The 22,104-nt window shown below is 48.5% G+C and overlaps 1 protein-coding gene and 1 long non-coding RNA gene across 2 annotated transcripts; one reads left to right on the forward strand and one right to left on the reverse strand.

Annotated features, from left to right (window-relative positions):
• Window positions 1–16,000: 16,000 nt before the first annotated feature.
• Window positions 16,001–17,682, reverse strand: LOC132538002 (uncharacterized). The gene is made up of 2 exons (XR_009549403.1): window positions 17,572–17,682; window positions 16,001–16,055 (listed from the first exon to the last, which is right to left on the reverse strand). It is a non-coding gene; the product is annotated as an uncharacterized LOC132538002 (long non-coding RNA).
• LGALS1 (galectin 1) lies at window positions 16,024–19,914 on the forward strand. The gene is made up of 4 exons (XM_007519336.3): window positions 16,024–16,072; window positions 17,588–17,667; window positions 19,293–19,464; window positions 19,719–19,914. Exons 1-4 carry the CDS (start codon window positions 16,064–16,066, stop codon window positions 19,863–19,865), a joined length of 408 nt encoding a protein of 135 aa, XP_007519398.1. The 5' UTR covers window positions 16,024–16,063; the 3' UTR covers window positions 19,866–19,914.
• Window positions 19,915–22,104: the final 2,190 nt, after the last annotated feature.

Raw genomic sequence — 22,104 nt, forward strand, 5'->3', positions numbered from 1 at the left:
CCTGGTTAAGCACACATAGTATTAAGCCCAAGGACCTGAGGTTTGAGTCCCTGGCTCCCCACCTGCAGGGGGGAGCTTCATAAGCAGTGAAGCAGGTCTGCAGGTGTCTTTCTAACTTTCCCTCATCTTTCAACTTCTGTCCTATGCAATAAAATTTTTTTAAAAAATGGCCGTCAGGAGCAGTGGATTTGTAGTGCCAACAGCCCCAGCAATAATCCTGGAGTCTTAAAAAAAAAAAGTTCAAGCTAAAAATAGTGAACTCCTATTTGCTATGGACCCTTTACCTAGGCAGCTAGTGTCATTAACTCACCCAGTGAAACCACTCCCTCTCAGGAGACCCCTGGATTAAAAATTTTCCTGATTTTCTTTTTTTTTTTTTTTTAATATTCCCTTTTGTTGCCCTTGTTGTCTTATTGTTGTAGTTATTGATGTCGTTGTTGGATAGGACAGAGAGAAATGGAGAAAGGGGGGGAAGACAGAGGGGGGGAGAGAAAGACAGACACCTGCAGACTTGCTTGACCACCTGTGAAGCGACTCCCCTGCAGGTGGGGAGCCAGAGGCTCGAACTGGGATCCTTATACTGGTCCTTGCGCTTTGTGCCACCTGCGCTTAACCTGCTGCGCCACCTCCTGGCTCCCCTGATTTTCTTTCTCTTTCACCCCATGTTGACTACTTTTTTTCCTCTTCTGATCTTAATTTTTATTTATTTATTTATTAAAATTTTTTTAACGAGAGCACTGTTCAGCTCTGGCTGGTGCGGGGGAATTGAACCTGGGACTTTGGAGCTTCAGGCATGAGAGTCTGTTTGCATAACCATTATGCTATCTACCCTCTGCCCTTTGACTACTTTTTTTGGTGACCACAGGCCTTAAAGGTGTATTCTGTTACCCTTTGGGAGTTTTTTTAAATTTTTATTTATTCCCTTTTGTTGCCCTTGTTTTATTGTTGTAGTTATTATTGTTGTGGTTACTGATGTCATTGTTGTTGGATAGGACAGAGAAATGGAGAGAGGCGGGGAAGACAGAGAAAGGAGCAAAAGATAGACTCTTGCAGACCTGCTTCACTGCTTGTGAAGCGACTCCCCTGCAGGTGGGGAGCCAGGGGCTTGAACCAGGATCCTTATGCTGGTCCTTGTGCTTTGCGCCACGTGCGCTTAACCCGCTGCGCTCCCACCTGACCCTCTGTTTTGTATTTTCTTACCCAGTGAATTAGTTCCCTGGGTTCTGGAGCCATTTCTAATATTTTTCTTTCTTTTTTAGTAATTTTTGTCATTTAAACAAATATTTATTCCTTTATTTACTTTGGATAGAGACAGAGAGACATTGAGAAGGGATGGAGAGAGAGGGAAAGAGAAACACCTGGAGTACAGCTTCACTACTTGTGAAGCTTCCCCTGCAGGTGGGGCTGAACCCTAGCCTTTATGTGCTGTAATGTGTGCACTCTACTAAGTATGCCACCTCCAGGCCCCCTTCTAATTATTTTGAAGTCTTGTTCATTTGTTTTCTTGAGAGACCAGACACTGGTCTTTGTCAGTGCTGGAAACTGAACCTGAAGCCTGGTTGTGTCATGGAGCCAGCTCTAAATTCTATTGGTAACTTTACCTTCAGGAACAGCTCAGGGCAGCTGTGGCTCCCAACCCATTCTCACTCCTGCCCTCTTCCCAGACAGGTTCCTTGTGGCAGTCAGTCATCTTACACAGCAGAAAGGAAAAACTGTTTCCTCCAGCCGCAGAATACATCTGACATGAGTTCTGAACACCAATAGATTCTTTCATTTTCTCTTTTTAATTTTTAATTTTTATTTATTTATTTATTTTAAAAATATTTTTAAAAATATTTATTCTCTTTTGTTTCCCTTGTTGTTTTATTGTTGTAGTTATTAATGTCATCATTGTTGAGTAGGACAGAGAGAAATGAAGAGAGGAGGGGAAGGCAGAGGGGAAGAGAAAGACACCTGCAGACCTGCTTCACCGCCTGTGAAGCGACTCCCCTGCAGGTGGGGAGCCGGGGACTTGAACCAGGTTCCTTATGCCGGTCCTTGCGCTTTGCGCCACCTGCGCTTAACCCGCTGCGCTACCGCCTGACTCCCTAGTTTTTCATTTGATAGGACAGATTGAGAAGGGAGAGGGAGATAGAAACCTGCAGCCCTATTCCAGCACTTACAAAGCTTCCTCCCTCCCTGTAGGTGGGGGCTGGGGCTTGCACCCTTGTGCAAGCCTTGTGCACTGTAATGTGTGCTCAACAAGGTGCATCACCTCTCACACACCCCTCCTTTTTTTAAAGAATTATTTGTTTATGAGAGAACTAGAGCGTTACTCTGGAGCATGTGATGCCAGGGATTGAACTCAGGACCTCATGATTTCAAGTCCACTGCAGTTCTCTGGGCTGCAGTTCTCCTGTTTTCTATGAGACAGCAGCTCAATGTCCTACAGGTAATAAAAAGTTTATTTATTTATTTATTAGAGAGAGGAGAAGAACCAGAGCACCACTCGGGTATATGTGGTGCCAAAAGCTGGACTCAGAAGCTCATGCTTGAGAGCTCAGTGCTTAATCCACTGTCACCTGCAGAACCACGGTTGTTTAGCTTTTATTTCCTAAGAGCAAATCCTGTCTGCACAGCTCATGTGACATCATATATATATATATATATATATATATATATATATATATATATATATTTTTTTTTTTTTTTTTGCCTCCAGGGTTATTGCTGGGGCTCAGTGCCTACCTCATGAATACACTGCTCCTGGAGGCCATATTTCCCCCTTTTGTTGCCCTTGTTGTTGTAGCCTTGTTGTGGTTATTGTTGTTGATGTTGTTCATTGTTGGATAGGACAAAGAGAAATGGAGAAAGGAGGGGAAGACAGAGAGGGGGAGAGAAAGATAGACACTTGCAGACCTGCTTCACCGCCTGTGAAGTGACTCCCCTGCAGGTGGGGAGCCGGGGGGCTCGAACCAGAATCCTTATGCCAGTCCTTGCGCTTTGCACCATGTGTGCTTAACCCGCTGCGCTACCGCCCGACCCCTGTGACATCATATTGTTAGGTCTAGATTCTAAGCTCTAGGAGGAAGCAGAGACATTGGCCTAAGCTGTGAAGGTGGATGGGAAAGTTACCAAGACTACAGGCCTAACTGCAGGGGAAAGTGTGAGCTTACACCACCACAGGAGTAAAGTGCAAGGTTTCTAGATTCACTCCCCTTACTCTAAAAATAATAAAGCAAGAATAGTAACCGAAAGGACAACTCAACCCTGAAGGCGTAGGTGGGACTTTTCTCTGCTGTTTGCCATGCCAAGCCCTGACAAATCAGTGTGTGAAGGACCCACCGACCACCTCAGGCCCAGGGCAACACCACCAGAGGCCTCAGGCATGCAAGCCCTGTGCTCCAGCAGCTGAGCGACTTCTGTGACTGAGCAAAAACCCTCTGAGAAGTGAGTCCCCAGAACGTCGTGAGAAACAGTGAAATGCACTCACACTGAGCTTTTTAACCGGAGCTCTACTTGCAGCACCTCCAGCACAAAGCTCTTTGAACATAGCTATTTTGTTGCTCTACAGTTTCAAAGCACTTTTATACTCTTGATTCAGACAGGGTTTGATTGTTGGGATCTGATGTAGGAGTGACCTCTAGCAATACTTAGGCATGCCGTTGCAGTAAGAACACACAAAACTAGGGCATGGTGGTGGTGCACCTGTTTTGAGAACACACACTACTATGGGTGCAAGGACCTGGGTTCAAGCCCCGGATCCCCCCTGCAGAGGGGAAGCTTCACAAATGGCAAAACAGTGCTGCAGGTGTCTGTCTCTCTTTCTCCCTCTCGACACCCCCAATTTCTCTCTGTCCTATCAAATAAAAGAAAAGGTGGGGGGGGGGGGGAAAGGCCACCAGTAACAGTGGATTCACTGTGCAAGCATTGTGCCCCAGAGATAATCCTGGTGGCAATAAAAAATAGAGAACACAAAAATTATTTATCTTACTACTTTTTAGATTTATTTACTTTTGCTTATTAGATAGAGACAGGGAAATTGAGAAGGGAGGAAGGAGGGATAGAGAGGGAATGAGGCAGAAACACCTGCAGACCTGCTTCACCACTTATGAAGCTTTCCCCTGTAGGCAGAGACCAAGGGTTTGAACCTGGGTCTTTGTGCACCGTAATGTGTGTGCTTAACCAGGTGGCCACCCCCCAGCCCCTTTAGATTTATTTTTTTTAATTTCTTTATTGGGGACTTAATGTTTTACATTCAACAGTAAATACAATAGTTTGTATATGCATAACATTTCTCAGTTTTCCATATAACAATACAACCCCCACTAGGTCCTCTGTCATCTTTCTTGAATCTCTATTCTCCCCACCCACCCCAGAGTCTTTTACTTTGGTGCAATATGCCAATTCCAGTTCAGGTTCTACTTGTGTTTTCTCTTCTGATCTTGTTTTTCAACTTCTACCTGAGAGTGAGACCATCCCATATTCATCCTTCTGTTTCTGACTTACTTCACTCAACATGAAATTTTCAAGGTCTATCCAAGATCGCCTGAAAACGGTGAGGTCACCATTTTTAATAGCTGAGTAGTATTCCATTGTGCATATATACCACAACTTGCTCAGCCACTCATCTGTTGTTGGACACCTGGGTTGCTTCTAGGTTTTGGCTATTACAAATTGTGCTGCTAAGAACATATGTGTACACAGATCTTTTTGGGTGGATGTGTTGGGTTCCTTAGGATATATCCCCAGGAGAGGAATTGCAGGATCATAGGGTAGGTCCATTTCTAGCCTTCTGAGAGTTCCTGGAGTATCATCTTTCATGCCTCTTGCCTTTACCCTCTGTATCAATTCAGTACCAAGCCCTGGTCATCTTCCAATAGTGCCTTGAATCCATCTATTTCTGTATATCTCCACTTGCTTTTAATTTTCTTAATTTTTTTTCTTATTGGATACAGAGAGAAATTGAGAGGAGAGTGGGAGATAGAAATAAGGAAAGAGTGAGTCGGGCGGTAGCGCAGTGGGTTAAGTGCACGTGGTGCAAAGTGCACGGACTGACGTAAGGATCCCGGTTCGAGCCCCCGGCTTCCCACCTGCAGGAGGCTGATTCGCAAGCAGTAAAGCAGGTCTGCAGGTATCTATCTTTCTCTCCTCCTCTCTGTCTTCCCCTCCTGTCTCCATTTCTATCTGTCCTATCCAACAACAACAACAGCTATGACAACAATAACAAGCACAACAACAAGGGCAACAAAATGGGAAAATAGCCTCCAGGAGCAGTGGATTTGTAGTGCAGGCACCAAGCCCCAGGAATAACCCTGGAGGCAAAAAAAAAAAAGAAGAAGAAGGAAAGAGACAGAGAGACACCTGTAGCCCTGCTTTACCACTTAGGAAACTTTCCCCCTGCAGGTGGGGATGAGGGGCTTGACCCGGGATCCTGTGCACTGTAATGTGTGCGCTTAACCAGGTGCACCACCATCTGACCCCTATATTTCCACTTCTACCATCTGGTTCTGGCAACCACTGTCCCTGACCAATTTCCTTGTGCTTCAAGTCCTGCCTCTTTCCAACTTGCCTACACACAGCATGGTGCTTTTTGAAAAACATCAGTAGAAATTCCATTCTTCTATTTTGTCTTTGTAGCTTTTTTTTTAATTATTGGGGAATTATTGTTTTACATTCAACAGTAAATACAATAGTTTGTACATGCATAACATTTCCCAGTTTTCCATATAACAATACAACCCCCACTAGGTCCTCTGTCATCCTTCCTGGATCTGTATTCTCCCTACCCACCCACCCCAGAGTCTTTTACTTTGGTGCGATACGCCAATTCCAGTTTAGGTTCTACTTGTGTTTTCTCTTCTGATCTTGTTTTTCAACTTCTGCCTTAGAGTGAGATCATCCCATAGTCATCCTTCTGTTTCTGACTTATTTCATTTAACATGAATTTCTCAAGATCCATTCAAGATTGGCTGAACATGGTGAAGTCATCGTTTTTAATAGTTGAATAGTATTCCATTGTGTATACATACCACAACTTGCTCAGCCACTCATCTGTTGTTGGACACCTGGGTTGCTTCCAGGTTTTGGCTATTACAAATTGTGCTGCCAAGAACATATGTGTACACAGATCTTTTTGGATGGGTGTGTTGGGTTCCTTGGGATATATCCCTAGGAGAGGAATTGCAGGATCATAGGGTAGGTCCATTTCTAGCCTTCTGAGAGTTCTCCAGACTCTTCTCCACAGAGGTTGGACCAATTGACATTCCCACCAACAGTGTAGGAGGGTTCCTTGGACCTCACAAACTCTCCAGCATTTGCTGCTATTACCATTTCTGATGTCTGACATTCTCATAGGAGTGAAGTGGTATCTCATTGTTGTCTTTATTTGCATTTCTCTGACAATCAGAGACTTGGAGCATTTTTTCATGTGTTTCTCGGCCTTTTGGATCTCTTCTGTGGTGAATATTCTGTCCGTGTCCTCCCCCCCATTTTTGGATGGGGTTATTTTTTGTCTTGTTGTTGAGATTTGCAAGTTCTTTATATAGTCTGGTTATTAGCCTCTTGTCTGATGTATGGCATGTAAAGATCTTCTCCCATTCTGTGAGGGGTCTCTTGGTTTGGGTAGTAGTTTCTTTAGCTGTGCAGAAGCTTTTTAATTTTATTTATTTATTTATTTATTTTCCCTTTTGTTGCCTTTGTTGTGTAACATTGTTGTGGTTATTGATGTCGTTGTTGGAGAATAGGACAGAGAGAAATGGAGAGAGGTGGGGAAGACAGAGAGCGGGAGAGAAAGACAGACACCTGCAGACCTGCTTCACTGCCTGTGAAGTGACTCCCCTGCAGGTAGGGAAGCTTTTTAATTTTATGTAGTCCCATAGGTTTATGCTTGTCTTAAGTCTTCTTTGTAATTGGATTCGTTTCATTGAAGATGTCTTTAAAATTTATGCGGAAAAGAGTTCTGCCAATATTTTCCTCTAAGTATCTGATAATTTGTGGTCTAACATCCAAGTCCTTGATCCACTTGGAATCGACTTTTGTATTTGGTGAAATATAGTGGTTCAGTTTCATTCTTCTGCATGTTTCAACCCATTTTTTCCAACACCATTTGTTGAAGAGACTCTGCTTTCCCCATTTAATAGTCTGGGCACCTTTGTCAAAGATTAGATGTCCATAGGTGTGGGGGCTCACTTCTGGGCTCTCAGTTCTATTCCACTGGTCAGTGTGTCTATTCATGTACCAGTACCAAGCAGTTTTGATGACAATGGCCCTATAATACAATTTGAGATCTGGGAGTGTGATGCCTCCGGTTCTGTTCTTTTTTCTCAAGATTGTTTTGGCAATTCTAGGTCTTTTCTGGTTCCAGATAAACATTTGTAGTATTCGTTCTATTCTCCTAAAAAATTTGGTTGGGATCTTGATGGGGATAGCATTACATTTGTAGATGGCTCTGGGTAGTATATTCATTTGGATCATGTTAATTCTTCCAACCCATGAACATGGAATATCTTTCCAGTTCTTTGTGTCTTTTTTCAATTTCCTTGAGTAGGGACTCATAATTTTCAGTATACAAGTCTTTCACTTCTTTGGTTAGGTTTACTCCTAAGTATTTTATTGTTTTTGTTGCTATAGTAAAAGGAATTGATTTCTGGATTTCAATTTCTTCTAACTTAGTGTTTGCATAGAGGAATGCCACTGACTTTTGAATGTTAATTTTGTAGCCTGACACCTTATTGTATTGCCTGATGATATCCAAAAGCTTCTTGCAGGATTCCTTAGGTTTTTCTATGTATATTATCATGTCATCTGCAAATAAGGAGAGTTTGACTTCTTCTCTTCCGATCTGTATCCCTTTAAACATTGCTCCTGCCTGACTGCTATGGCAAGAACTTCCAACACTATGTTGAATAGTAATGGTGATAGTGGGCAGCCCTGTCTAGTACCTGATCTGAGTGGAAATGCTTCCAGTTTTTCACCATTGAGTATGATGTTGGCTGTAGGTTTGCTATATATAGACTCCACTATCTTCAGCAATTTTCCATCTATTCCAGTTTTTGTAGTGTTTTGATCATAAAGAGATGTTGTATTTTGTCAAAGGCTTTCTCTGCATCTACTGATATGACCATGTGGTTTTTGGTCTTGCTTTTGTTGATATGGTGGATCACATTGATTGATTTACATTTATTAAACTAACCTTGCATGCCTGGGATAAACCCCACTTGGTCATGATGAACAATCTTTTTAATAGACTGCTGTATCTAGTTGGCTAGAATTTTGTTCAATATTTTAGCATCTATGTTCATCAGAGATATTGGTCTCTAGTTTTCTTTTTTGGTTATATCCCTCTCTGCTTTTGGTATCAGAGTGATGAAGCTGGCAGGGAGTATTCCAGTGTCTTCAGTCTTCTGGAAGACTTTGAAAAGTAGAGGTATTAGTTCTTCTTTGAAGGTTTTGTAGAATTCATTTGTAAAACCATCTGGTCCAGGACTTTTATTCTTGGGAAGATTTTTGGTAACTGTTTCAATTTCATTAGCTGTGATGGGCCTGCTCATGTTAAGATTTATTTTTAAACTTACTTTGTTTGATAGAACACAGAGAACTTGAAAGGGAGAAAGAGACAGAGAGACGCCTGCAGACCTGCTTCAAGCTTTCTCCCTGCAGGTGAGGACCAGGAGCTTGAACCCAGGTCCTTGTGCATGGTAATACATGCACTTAACCAGGTGCACCACTACCTGGCCCCCATTTTTTTGTTTGTTGTTTAACAGAGCACTGCTCAGCTCTGAATTATGGTGGTTCAGGGGATTTGAACCTGGGACTTTAGAGCAAGTTTCTTTGCATAAGCATTATGCTACTCCCCTGTCCTCATGTAATAGCATTAAATAACTCCCATTTTAAGTTTGAGTGCAGTCATTTCAGCTCTGCAGTTTAGTACTTTGGCGCCAGTACATCTTTTTCTTCAGATCCTAAATATATTCGAAGCTCTTAGCTTCCTGTTGTTGCTGATTTCTCTGGTTTGTGTAAGTCGTGCACCAGAGAATGGGTGGCAGTTAACAAGGTGGTGAAGGGAAGGGGGGGAGTGTTAAGGTTTTACAGGGCAAGTTTACTAGGGGCGGAGTAGCCCTCTCTGGAGGGAAGGGAAAGAAGGGGAGAAGAGGGGCTCCTGCAAAGAAATGGGAGGGGATGCTCGGATGAGGTGTCTATCCCGGGGAAGGGACAGTACCCTTATAAAGAGCTCTGCTCTGGGGTGGCCATTGTGTGGAAATGTACCCCTCTTATCCTATAGTCTTTTCAGTATTTCCATTTTATAAATTAAAATTAAAGAAAAAATAAGAGCTCTGCAGGGGCCTGCCAATAGCACAGCAGGTTTAGCGCACGTGGCGCAAAGCACAAGGACTGGCAAAAGGATCCCGGCTTGAGACCCCAGCTCCCCACCTGCAAGGGTGTCACTTCGCAAGTGGTGAAGCAGGTCTGCAGGTGTCTGTCTTTCTCTCCCTCTGTCCTCCCCTCCTCTCTTGAATTCTCTCTGTCCTATCCAACAACAGCAGCAGCAATAACAGCAACCAGGGGGAGTCGGGCGGTAGTGCAGTGGGTTAAGCGCACGTGGCACAAAGCACAAGGACCACCATAAGGATCTCCGTTCGAGCCCCCAGCTTCCCACCTGCAGGGGAGTTGCTTCACAGGTGGTGAAGCAGGTCTGCAGGTATCTATCTTTCTCTCCCCCTGTCTTCGCCTCCTCTCTCCATTTCTATCCTATCCAACAACGACGACATGAATAACAACAATAATAACTATAACAACAATAAAAAACAAGGGCAACAAAAGGGAAAATAAATAAATATTAAAATATATATATAAATATTTTTTTTAAATAACAACCAGGGCAACAAGAGCAACAAAATGGGAAAAAATGACCTCTAGGAACAGTGGATAGTGTAGGCACCTAGACCCAGCAATAACCTTGGAAGCAAAAATAAAAAGTATATAATCTCTGTCTGGTCTGTGCCCATAGTCACTCAGTCATCTCCTGATATGGCCCCTCTAACAGTTACATGGGAATCTTGGCCTCTGCACAGCTGGTTGTGTGGCATCTTGTGCAGCTTTATGAATGTTATCTGCTTGACTCCTTGCAACATCTCCAGCATGGTGTCTTCTGATGACATGAAGCTCAAAGAGTATTTGATTTTCTGCTGGGGCCCCTCTCCCCACGTACTGTCACTGTCTCTTTCTGTCTCACTGTGACTCTATAACTACTTCTTTTTAAAAATATTTATTTATTCCCTTTTGTTGCCCTTGTTGTTTTATTGTTGTAGTTATTATTGCTGTCATCGCTGGATAGGACAGAGAGAAAAAGGAGAAAGGAGGGGAGATAGAGGGGGGAGAGAAAGACAGACACCTGCAGACCTGCTTCACCTCTTGTGAAGCGACTCCCCTGCAGGTGGGGAGCCGGGGCTTCGAACTGGCATCATTACACTGGTCCTTGAGCTTAACCCGCTGCACTACTGCCTGACTTCCTCTATAATTACTTCTAAAGAAAATGTTAAGAAAAAAGAAAAAGAGGAATATGGGCCTTGAAATTGGGGCAGCTTGGAATGTTCCTACTCATGACCACAGAATTCGACCTCAGATCTACAGGGATGCAGAGGTTACATAGGCTCCTAAGCTGCATATGGGCTCCAGATTAGATAAAATCACTGGTGCTTACAGTCAACAATATTTATGCCCCTTTCCCATATTTGGAGCTACTCTCTTCCCTGATCCAGCTTTCTGGTCCTTTTTCCAGCCATGACATCATCTCCCCAGGCAATAACTTGGGTCCACCTGCATATCAAATATCAGGCTCAGGAAAAAAAAAAAAAACTAGTATAGTCATGGGCCCTTTGGAATATAACTAAAATAGGCCTACTAGCTATCTTCAAAACAGAGACAAATCTTCATCTGCAATATTCCAGCCTTTAGGTTCATGATTAGTCAACAGTTTGTTCTGCTTTATATGTTAACTCTTTTTTCAGCCACCAGGTTCCAGATGCTGCCATGATGCCAACCAGACTTCCCAGGGCAGATGACCCCACCATGTGTCCTGGAGCCCTGTTCCCCAGAACCCTGTCCCACTAGGGAAAGAGAAAGGCAGGCTGGGAGTACGGATCATCCTGCCAGTGCCCAAGTTCAGTGGGGAAGCAATTACAGAAGCCAGACCTTCCACCTTCTGCACCCCATAATGACCCTGGGTCCATGCTCCCAGAGGGATAAAGACTAGGAAAGCTATCAGGGGAGGGGATGGGATACAGGGTTCTGGTGGTGGGAATTGTTTGGAGTTGTACCCCTCCTAGCCTATGGTTTTGTCAGTGTTTCCTTTTTATAAATAAAAATTTTTAAATGAAAAAAGGGGGGGTCGAGTGGTGGCACACCTGGTTGAGCACACGTTACAATGCACAAGGACCGGGGTTCAAGTCCCCGGTCTCTACCTGCAGGAGGAATGTGGTGAAGCAGGGCTGCAAGTGTCTCTCTCCCTCTCTAATCTTCCCCTACCCTCTCAATTTTTCTCTGTCTATACAATAACAAGTGAATAATAATATAAAAAATAAATCTTAAAAAAGAAAGACTGGCCAGAGTTCTGTAATATGTTAACAAATGACAAGCCAGTCCTAGATCATAGGATAAAGCACAGTCCCCAAAGGAGAGTCAGGGCCTGCAGTCAGCACCTGGTGGGAAGGTAAGGGTGGAGGGGCTGGGGGTCTGGAGGGAGCCATTGGTGTTGGGGAGGTGGTCATGCAGGCGATGGAACCAGGGACAGTGAATGAGTGGGTAGGGGCACTACCTTCCTGGAAACCACCTCAGCTGACTCTCCCTCACTCTCTCCACTAGTCCTTCCTACCTTTACTAGAACTAGAAGAGAAGAGGATTGTTTTGGAGGTGAAAGGGCTCTGGGGCCAGTTCCCTGTGTTGCTTTGGTCAAGTATCCACCCTCTCTGGGTGGTTTCTGTAGTTACGAAATGAGAGCAGGTCAGGTGTGTTGTCTGAGGTCCCTGACTCCTGGGAGACTGTGCCTGTCTCTGACCACCCTCTCCACCCCTGTGGGCCAGCCACAGTGATTGTGGGATGTGGATGGAGTCTGGGTCTGGTGGACCTGGCTTCCCCCTAACACTCCCACATGGCCTCAATAGGACAGGGATAGCAGGGATGTCAGGCTGGGCAGGGCCTGGACAGGGCTGGGGCCTGGGTACCCTGGGGTCTGGAAAAGGGGACCTTGAGTCTCAGGGTGGATGCTGGAGGGCTGCAGCCTCTGTCTCAGGGAGATAGGGATGCAGGAGGGGGAGAGTCCTTGTGCGGAGGACCTTGCCTTGGGGGTGCGGAAGAGAACTGACAGAGTCCCTCACTGGAGTCCTCCAATGGCTGGTGAGTGGGGAACGCTCTGTTTCTAGGCCCAGGAATAGCCTGGGGTCTTTCACAGCCCAGCCATTCCCAAATCAGCCTTGTGTCTCCTGATTTGAAGGCCATCATAGGACCCAGAGCAGCTTCCAGTGCAGTAGTGCAGCCACTGGCAGACAGGAAACCTGGGTTAGAAGATGAGATGAGGGGGTCGGGCGGTGGCGCAGTGGGTTAAGCGCACATGGCACAAAGCGCAAGGACTGGCAGAAGGATCCCGGTTTGAGCCCCCGGCTCCCCACCTGCAGGGGAGTCGCTTCACAGGCGGTGAAGCAGGTCTGCAGGCGTCTATCTTTCTCTCCCCCTCTCTGTCTTCCCCTCCTCTCTCCATTTCTCTCTGTCCTATCCAACAACGAACAACATCAACAATGGTAATAATAATAACCACAACGAGGCTACAACAACAAGGGCAACAAAAGGGGGGGAAAGGGAGTTGGGCTGTAGCACAGCAGGTTAAGCGCAGGTGGCGCAAAGCACAAGGACCGGCATAAGGAACCCGGTTCGAACCCCGGCTCCCCACCTGCAGGAGAGTCGCTTCACAGGCGGTGAAGCAGGTCTGCAGGTGTATATCTTTCTCTCCTCCTCTTTGTCTTCCCCTCCTCTCTCCTTTTCTCTCTGTCCTATCCAACAACAACAACAACAATAAAACAACAAGGGCAACAAAAGGGAATAAATAAATAAATATTTAAAAATATATATTAAAAAAAAGGGGGGGGGAATGGCCTCCAGGAGCAGTGGATTGGTGGTGCAGGCACCGAGCCCAGCAATAACCCTGGAGGAAAAAAAAAAAAAAAGATGAGATGACAGGGTGTGAAAGCCAGGCACCAGGTGGGCACGGTGCCCAGTAGATAAGTAGTGCCACCACTTGGGAGGCAATCACAGAGTTGGTTTGAGGCACTGGGCTCTGGTGACACCACCACCATGCCCATCTGAGGCTAGGCAGGAGGGAAAACAAGAGGCAGGCAAACATGTTTGGAGACCATGACAATGACCACAATCTTCTGATTACTACAGCAGACCTGAATTTTCCCTGGTGACCACATTCAGAACAGTGTGAATACTGTGCAGGAGAGCAGGGGGTCCCCTCCCCCACTTCCCACATGGGGAGACTGAGGCAAGTAGGAAAAAGCAAAGTGACTTGCCAACTTGCCCTGCTAGGAACAGAACCCATGTCTTCAGGCTCACCAGTGACCTTTGGGGTCAGGGTTGTGAACCTATCTATACTGGAATGACTCTCTTTACTGCCCAGGCCATGCCAGGCCAGACCCCGGAGTTGGGGGGGGGGTTGAAGCAGCCCCATCCAACAGCAGACCCACCCTGCTCTTCCTGCTGTAGGGAGACTGAAGGGAGGACAGCCTCCTGAGGGGCTGAAGCAGCCAGCTCCTCCCACGGCAGTGGCAAAGGCTGAGTCTAGGACCCCCGAGATGCCCTAGCCGTTGAGCAGGCAGAGCGAGGGAGCCCAGGGGAAAGGCAGGGCAGAGGCCCCCGCCCATCACTGGCTGGGATTGAGGTTTCCTCTAGAGGAAGAAGTGAAGCTTCTGTGGTCGCTCTGGCTGGCTTCCTGGCCTGCTCTCCAGATGTGAGTCACTCCTGGCCCACGTCTCTCCTCCTGTGCGCTGGCACTTTAGCCAGAATTCAGAAGGGAGGCTGGCAGGCACATGGAGGAAGCCCCTTCTTTTCCCAGCACACGCCATGTAACTCTCACATTCCACCTGCTTCCTGGTAGCAGTGAGTACCCCTGCAATTCACCTCCAACTCTCTCTCTCCCCTAAATATTTTATTTATTGGGAGTCAGGCGGCAGTGCAGCGGGTTAAGCGCACACGATGCAAAGCGCAAGGACCAGCATAAGGATCCTGGTTCAAGCCCCCAGCTCCCCACCTGCAGGGGGGTTGCTTCACAAGTGGTGAAGCAGGTCTGCAGGTATCTGTCTTTCTCTCCCCCTCTGTCTTCCCCTCCTCTCTCCATTTCTCTGTCCTATCCAACAACGACGACATCAATAACTAACAATAATAACTACAACAATAAAACAAGGGCAACAAAAGGGAATAAATATTTTAAAAATATTTTATTTATTGTATACAATCAGAAATCGAGAGGGGAAGGAGAGATAAAGAGGGAGAGAGACAAAGAGACAATTGCAGCTCTACTGCATCACTCGAGGAGCTTTCCCCTTGCAGGTGGGGACTGGAGGCTTGAATCCAGGTCTTTGAGCTTGGTAGCATTTTTTGCTTTACTGGGTATACCACCACCAAGCCCCTTCCAATTCTGTGTTTCCAGTGACTTTCCTGGTAGTTTCAATCTGGTCTAAATATTCTCCCTCAATAGTCAGCCCTCTGTGACTCCTCAATACCCACAAGCTAAAGTGATGGTCAGGCTTCTCTGAGAGGTATTTCAGGATCTAGGTACTGGAAGCTGCCCTGCCTCAAGCTCACCTTGTCTCAGCCCCCCCCCCCCCCCCCCCCGCACCTCAGCTGTGCACACGGCTGCAGCTCATTGTTCCTCAGACCCTGCTACCCACTGAGAGACTCAGCCTGTGCTGGGATGCCAACCCCTCTTTCTGTGCCCATCCCTGCAGACCCACCTTCTCCACCCTGGGTAGAGCCTGCATCCCATCCCGGTGCCTGCCCATGGCTGCCCTGCTAGGATCACCCTGCTCTCTCCCCCATCCCCCTCTGTAAACCACCCTACTGAGGAAATGCTGATTTACAAGAATTCTGCTCATGGCGGACTATTTCTGAATAGTCTAGCCAGATTCTACTTCCAGCTCCCCCACAGCCCAGACAGGCAGTAAGTGCTCAGCAGAATATCTGCTAACTGGATGGGGAAGGGAGGCTGTGCCTGGCCTGGGAGAGACTTTTGAGGAGAGAGGACATGGGGGGTGTGATTATGCTTCAGGAGCAGAGCTGGAGGCTGCCATCTCTCATGGCTTGGTTCACCCCAAGCCTGCCTCCTCTAAAGGGCTGAGCCCAGAGCCAAGGTCTGAGCCCTGAGCCCTGTGCAGAAGCTGATGGCTCAGGCCTGGCACCACGCCCAGCCTTTCTTTAGCCCCAGAAAGGCAAGTTAGGCATCACGAGCTGTAGCCACAATCCCTGCTTCTGGGGAGGCCCTGCCTAGGGCCAAGGCATTGTGATTAAGAGGTCCTCTGCAGAAGTCCTCAGAAGGGGCCACACCCTGAGCCCTTCCCTGAACCAGCCTCAGAAAACTCCAGCTCCAGGGGCCCTGCATCCCCTCAAGCATTCTCTCTGCCCTCCCGCTCCCTCTTGCTGGTCCTAAGCCCTCTTCCTGCCAACTCCGGGCCTAGCTCATCCTCAAACTATTTTCCACGAGCTTCCCGGGTCCAGGCCACAGCATAATTTTTCTGGGGGGGTGTGGGGTGAGATGAAGAAAAATGAGGGTGGAGCCCCACCCGAGGGGGCATCTAATAAGGAATAAAAGGGGTGTCACCACTCTGATTGGTCACCTCCCTCCAGAACTGCTTCAAAATTCCACGGACCCCGCCTTCAGTGGCCCAGCTCTGCCTTACAATTGGCGGCCCTTCCAAGGGGTGGGACTCACCAGGGTCTGTCCAGTTAAAAGGATGGGAGTGTCCAGTGTCACTTTTCTCCAGTGGAGTCTTTGGACAGCTGGTGCCGCAGTCCCAGAACTATCCTGTCTTCAGCCATGGCTTGTGTGAGTATGGGGACCCCACCACATGGTCCAGAGACACTTTGGGGATGGGTGGACAGCCGAAGCAGATAGGGGCAGATCACAATAGAACCTTTTTTTTTTTTGCCTCCAGGGTTATTACTGGGGCTCGTGCCTGCACTATGAATCCACTGCTCCTGGAGGCCATTTTTTTCCCTTTTTGTTGTCATTATTATTATTGTTTTCATTGCTGTTGTGTTTGTTGGATAGGACAGAGAAAAATACAGAGAGGAGGGAAAGACAGAGAGGGAGAGAAAGACAGACAGCTGTAGACCTGCTTCACCGCTTGTGAAGCGGTCCCCTAGAGGTTTGGAGCTGGGGACTCGAACCCAGATTCTTATGCTGGTCCTTGCACTTTACACCATGGGCGCTTAACCCACTGCACTAACGCCCAACCCCCCCCCCCCTCGCAATAGGATTTTTAGTCTTTGCAGTGTGGCCTTGAGTGAGCGCCTTGTCTTTTCTGGGCCTCAGTGACTGTAAAATGGGGGGTGGGCCCCATGCTCCCCCCAAGGCCTTGTTTGGGAAGCATCTTCGGGACTCTTTCAGGGTCTGGTGGCACAGTTCTTTGTGCCAAGTCACTGACATTCTGTAGACCTTTGAGAAGTGGGAATAGGAAGGGTGTGGCCGACTGGTGTGGGGAGCTCTTTGATGAAGCCCAGGCCACTGTCCTTGCCCCGCCTCCCCCCACAGAGCCTCCTGTCCCTTTCCCCTGCAGCTGTCCCCAGTTGCCAGGCTAGGACAGAGTTACCCTCTACTCCAGAGAGCTCTGAATGTCCCCAGGAGCTGAGCCAGGCTGCTGGAAGAGAGGGAGAGGGGGAGGGGGAGGGAGAGGGAGAGGGAGAGAGAGAGGGCCTGCCAGTAGCAGGTGGTGGGTGACTGTATTGCATAACTCTGGCCATGGGGGCTGGGGACTTCCCCACCACCTACTCACAGCTTGGGGCTGGGAGGAAGAATGCTTCCGTAGGCCCCTAGGGAATGGGTTCAAGTTTCTGGCAGAGGGACTCAAACACACCAGTTAACTTCTGGCCACCCAGCCCAGGGCTAGTGGGTGGCAGCTTGCTGGTTGTATTTAGTTAACCCTGAGCCTCCTGGGCTCTAGGCATGGTGCTCCTGCTGGGGTTTGCTTGACCTGGTAGAGAGGGTGGTCCCTGCCTTAAGGGGTCTCATCTCTGCACAGACTTGGAGCAGGTCGGTTCCAGTGAAGGACCAGGCCCTTCCTTTCACTGACCAGCACCCAGCCTGGTCCTATGACAGGAGATGGCAGAGAAGCCTCCAAGGCCACTCTGCACCCCAAATCTGCATGCTGAGACCTCATCTTCAAGCACTTCGGTGTAGTTACAGAAAGGAACAGGCAGGCTGGGAGTTAACAGTAAAACAGTGGTTAGGACTTAGTGCTGGGACCCCTGGGCTTTCAGGCTGGTCAGGTCTGAGGGTGCCCCCCATGGCCCCCACCCTACTGCACCCTCTATACTGGCTGGGACTCTCTCGTCTGCGCAGGGTCTGGTTGCCAGCAACCTGAATCTCAAACCTGGAGAGTCCCTCCGAGTGCGAGGCGAGGTGGCCCCCGACGCTAAAAGGTGAGGGGTGCAGGTCAGGGTGGCGGAGGCTAGGAGCTGGGGGGTCCCCTCCGCATCCTCTGGGGTGTGGCCGGGCAAGGCACGGCTCCTCTTCCCGGCGGGGAGGGGGTTAAAGCCGGGGTTGCAGAGGCTTCGTTTTCAGCGTGAGTCATTTCCTCCACCGGGTCTGGGCACCCCCACTACTGTCGCCCCCTTCCCTCCAGACCGGAGCCTCTTAAACTAAACCAGCTGCGGACACGTCATCCACCTCGGCTGGCCCCGCCCACTCCGAGCGGGGAGGGGCCAGTCCGCGGGTGGGGGTGCGAGGAGAGGGAGTCCAACCCACCGTCAGTCTCCAAGGGTCCTCCTCCGGGTCCTCCTCAGGCCCTCACGCCCTGCTTTAGAGTTCTTTAGTTCACTGTTCGGTCAGCAAGTTTCTCAGCTGCCTTATGACCTTGGAGCTGTCACCTGACTTGCGGTCCAGGCCTGGCTTCCAGCCTGTTTGCTAATCACTTCGTCCGTGGGTGGAGGCTGTTCGCAGGAAATAGGAATAGATGATGATGATGGTGACCAGCCAGAAGAACCACACACATAGGGGGGCCAAGAGCCGGCACGGTGGATAGATTGCCAGACCTACCTGCACACGTGGAGTCTCAAGTTTAATTCCCCACATCACGTTATGCCAGTGTGATACCCTGCTTCTCTCTCATTAATAAACAACCTGGTTGAAAGCACATGTTACAGTGCACAAGGGCCGAGTTCGAGTCCCTGGCCCTTGCTTGCAGGGGGAAAGCTTCACAAATGGTGAAGCAGGGCTGCAGGTCTCTCTCTCTCTCTCTCTCTCTCTCTCTCTCTCTCTCCTCTCAATTCTGGCTGTCACTATCCAAAAAAAAAAAAAGGTAATCTTTGAAAATAAATAAATAAATAAACAACCTAGAGGCCAGGTGGTTGAACACACATTACAATACTCAGGGACCTGGTTCAAGCCCTCAGTTCCCTTTTGTCTCCTTTGTCTCTCTCTCCCTCTCTATATCCCTCTTCCCTCTCAATTTCTGTCTCTACCCTAAATACATAAATATTAAAAAGAAATAAACAGGGCAGGGGTAAATAGCATAATGGTTATGCAAAAAGGCGCTCATCCTTGAGGTTCTGATCCCCCACACCACCATAAGCCAGAGCTGAGCGCTGCTCTGGCAAATAAATACATTTACCGCACATTTTATATGCATGGTTCTTTTATTTTTTAACCTCTTTTTAAAGTCTTTTTGCCATCAACCCCACCACAAATGAATTACTGTGTGTTCACTTGTTACTGGGAACCTACTGCATGTCATCCATGTCACCAAGGCATGATAAGCCAGCAGACACAACGCTTCCGGAGGTCACCATCTGGAAAGAGTGTTGACCTTGACAGAGAGACTGAAATACAAACTGACATCTTCAGGATCTCTGTCAACTCAGCCAAACTCTATGGGACACTTTTTGTTTGGCCCCTGCTGTGTAGATAAGGGGACTGAGATCCAGAGAGAGGCAGAGGCCACACAGCGAGGAGGAGACAGGACTAGAATTAGACTCCAGGTTCCTCGCCTCCCCACCAGTGAGCTCTCGTGACTGGGGTGATCTCACACCCGCCTGTGACTTCCTAGCTTCGTGCTGAACCTCGGCAAAGACAGCGACAACCTGTGCCTGCACTTCAACCCTCGCTTTGATGCCCATGGAGATGCCAACACCATCGTGTGCAACAGTAAGGACGGTGGGGCCTGGGGCACCGAGCATCGAGAGCCTGCCTTCCCCTTCCAGCCGGGGAGTATTGTGGAGGTGAGCTGGGTGGGGGCTGGAGGCTGGGACAGAGCTGGGTGGAACGGTTAGAGACGTCTCTCCTGTCTTGTCCTCTCTCTCCTCCTCCTCCTCCCTCCCCCCATCCCTGCTGAGTACACCAGCACCTCCCCTCAGCTAGGAATCAGGGCACTGAGAATGGGGCTCTGGGAGGTCCCCAGGTGCACGGCTGCAGATGATCTGAGATTCTGGCATGGGGTCCACACCATTCACAGTGCTGCCTCCTCCTACCCTAGGTGTTCGTCACCTTCAACCAGACCGACCTGACCATCAAGCTGCCCGACGGGCACACATTCAAGTTCCCCAACCGCCTCAACCTGGAGGCCATCAACTACATGGCCGCTGACGGTGACTTCAAGATTAAGTGCGTGGCCTTCGAGTAATGCCAGCTGGCTCACTGTGGCTGCCTCTCAATAAAAGCACCTGCCTGTGCTCCCGTGAACTGGCCGTGTGTGTGCGCGCGTGCATGTGCATGAAGGGTACCCCTCCGTTCCATACCCCACAACCCCTATGCGTCTCCTCACTAGGATCACCTTGCCTGCCTCCCCTGGGACCAGGCACAGAGCAGGGGACCCAGTAGGGGGCTTGATGACCATGCAATAAGACCCTCCAACAGCAACCTGGCCAGTGGCTCTCCCCACCCCACCCTCACAGGAGCTGACGGAAATCAGGGGACAGAGGCAAGGCAGGCTGACTCCTGTCCCAGCAGCAAGGACAGCACCAAGGGAGTTGAGGATGGTGACTGGGCCTTCTCTCCGATTTTTGGTTTTTTTTTTTACGTTTTTGGATTAAATTTAATTCTTGGGTAGAGACAGAAATTGAGAGGGTAGTGCAGATAGAGAAGGAGAGAGACAGAGACGCCAAGACCTGCTTCACCACTTATGAAGCTTTCTCCCTGCAGGTGAGGATCAGAGGTTTGAAGTCGAGTCCTTCCACACTGTAATGTGAAGGCTTAACCAGCTGTGCCACAGCCTGGTGCCAGGTTTTATTAATTTAATAATGAAACAGTCAGGAGGAGAGAGAGAAAGAATCACACATCACTCTGGTACATGTGCTGCCAGGGATTGAACTTGGGACCTCATGCTTGAGTCTAATGCTTTATCCACTGCACCACCTCCTGGACCACCTCTCAGGTGTTCTCATGAGTTAGGAGGAGAGTCAGTGTGTTTTCACTGACCTGAGTCTCAGTTTCTCCCTCGAAAGGGGATGGTTAGTGTGTGTCACCTATCAGGGTGTTGGGTGGATCAGACAGATGTGTGAAGGAGGCCAAGTTCAGTGCTTCGTGGCCCAGGCCCTGTGGATAGTGGCTTCCTGTCCCTCTTGAGTGACCTCCCAAGATGTTATCACCCTGATATGAACTGGGGAAATGGGCTCTGAGTGGTTTTACAACTCTCCTCCTTAGTCGGTACTAGCCAGCTCAGACTTTGTGGATTCCCGATTTAAAAAAAAAAAAAATTAACATTTACTTATTTACCAGGACACTGCTCAGCCTTGGTTTATGGTAGTGCTGGGGATTGAACTTGGGACCATTATGCTGTTTCCCAACCCCCTGAGTCCCTGATTTTTGGATTCAGGGCCACAAGCCCCAGTCCTGGAGAGTAAGGGCACTAAGGTACTAGTTTGAAACCTTGAAGGGTTCTAGAAAGCCCCCCACCCCCATTCTGCAGAGGAGCAGGAGCAGGAACAGGAGTGGGCAGACCAAGAGGCAATGGCTGCAAGTCCAAGGCCTGAGCTGAGCCTCTCCCGGTGTCTGAGGGGAGCCAGGCTTGAGGGTGCAGAGAACAGTGCTCAGCCCTGAGCCTTTGTGTTCACATTGAGACAGGACTCAGTAGCTGGCTGGCTGGCCTGCAGTGGTGGGGACAGTCCCCTGTGTCTTTTCCTTCTGTTCCCTGCTGCAGATGCCATGCCCAGGGCCCCTCCCTTGCTGGGAAACAGCCCTCAGGAGGTGAGTCCAGGCTCTGTATGGTTTAGCATCAGAACCTCAGTCAGTGGGTTCCAAGCCACAGAGCAGCCTGCTCCTGCCAAGCTTGCTCTTGAGGACAACTGGTGCCCTCTATGGGGGCCTGGCTGAGTCTTTGATACCCCTGCACTTAGCTTCTCTATCTATAAAATGGGAGTCAGGGGGCTGGGCCTGGTAGAGCACATATGTTTCAATGTGCAAGGACCCAGGTTCAAGTCCCCAGTCCCCATTTGCAGGGGGAAAGCTTCATAAGTGAAGTAGTGCTGTAGGTTTCTCTCTCTTCCTTCCCTCTCCATCTCTCTCTCCATGCAACAAATAATAAGCAAAGCAAAAGGAAAAAGAAAGGGGAAGAGTAAAGAACACCTACTTATTCTTTTTTGAAACGGGAGTCAGGGTTGGGGAAGTAGCATAATGGCTATACAAAAAGACTTTTTCCTCTCTCTTTGGTTTTTGCCACCAAGGTTATGTCTGCTCAGTGCCTGCACAATGAATGCACGGTTTTCAGTGGCCTTTTTTTTCCTTTTAAATTTTATTTATTTACTGCTGGAGAAGAGGGAGAGAAAGAGAAACATCTGCAGCACTGATTCACCACTTGTGGTGCTTCTCCCTATAGGGGCCGCAGACTTGAACCCGCGTCTTCATGGGGTGTAATATGTGTGCTA

The sequence above is a fragment of the Erinaceus europaeus genome, chromosome 4 (assembly GCF_950295315.1).
Source record: "Erinaceus europaeus chromosome 4, mEriEur2.1, whole genome shotgun sequence".
In the NCBI taxonomy this organism is placed as follows: Eukaryota; Metazoa; Chordata; class Mammalia; order Eulipotyphla; family Erinaceidae; genus Erinaceus; species Erinaceus europaeus.

What these genes read in the sequence shown, in the direction of transcription:
- LGALS1 (XM_007519336.3), top strand. An exon ending in GTGGCCCCCGACGCTAAAAG is followed by an intron (nt 17,668 to 19,292) that starts GTGAGGGGTGCA and finishes GTGACTTCCTAG; the next exon opens with CTTCGTGCTGAACCTCGGCA. An exon ending in AGCCGGGGAGTATTGTGGAG is followed by an intron (nt 19,465 to 19,718) that starts GTGAGCTGGGTG and finishes CTCCTACCCTAG; the next exon opens with GTGTTCGTCACCTTCAACCA.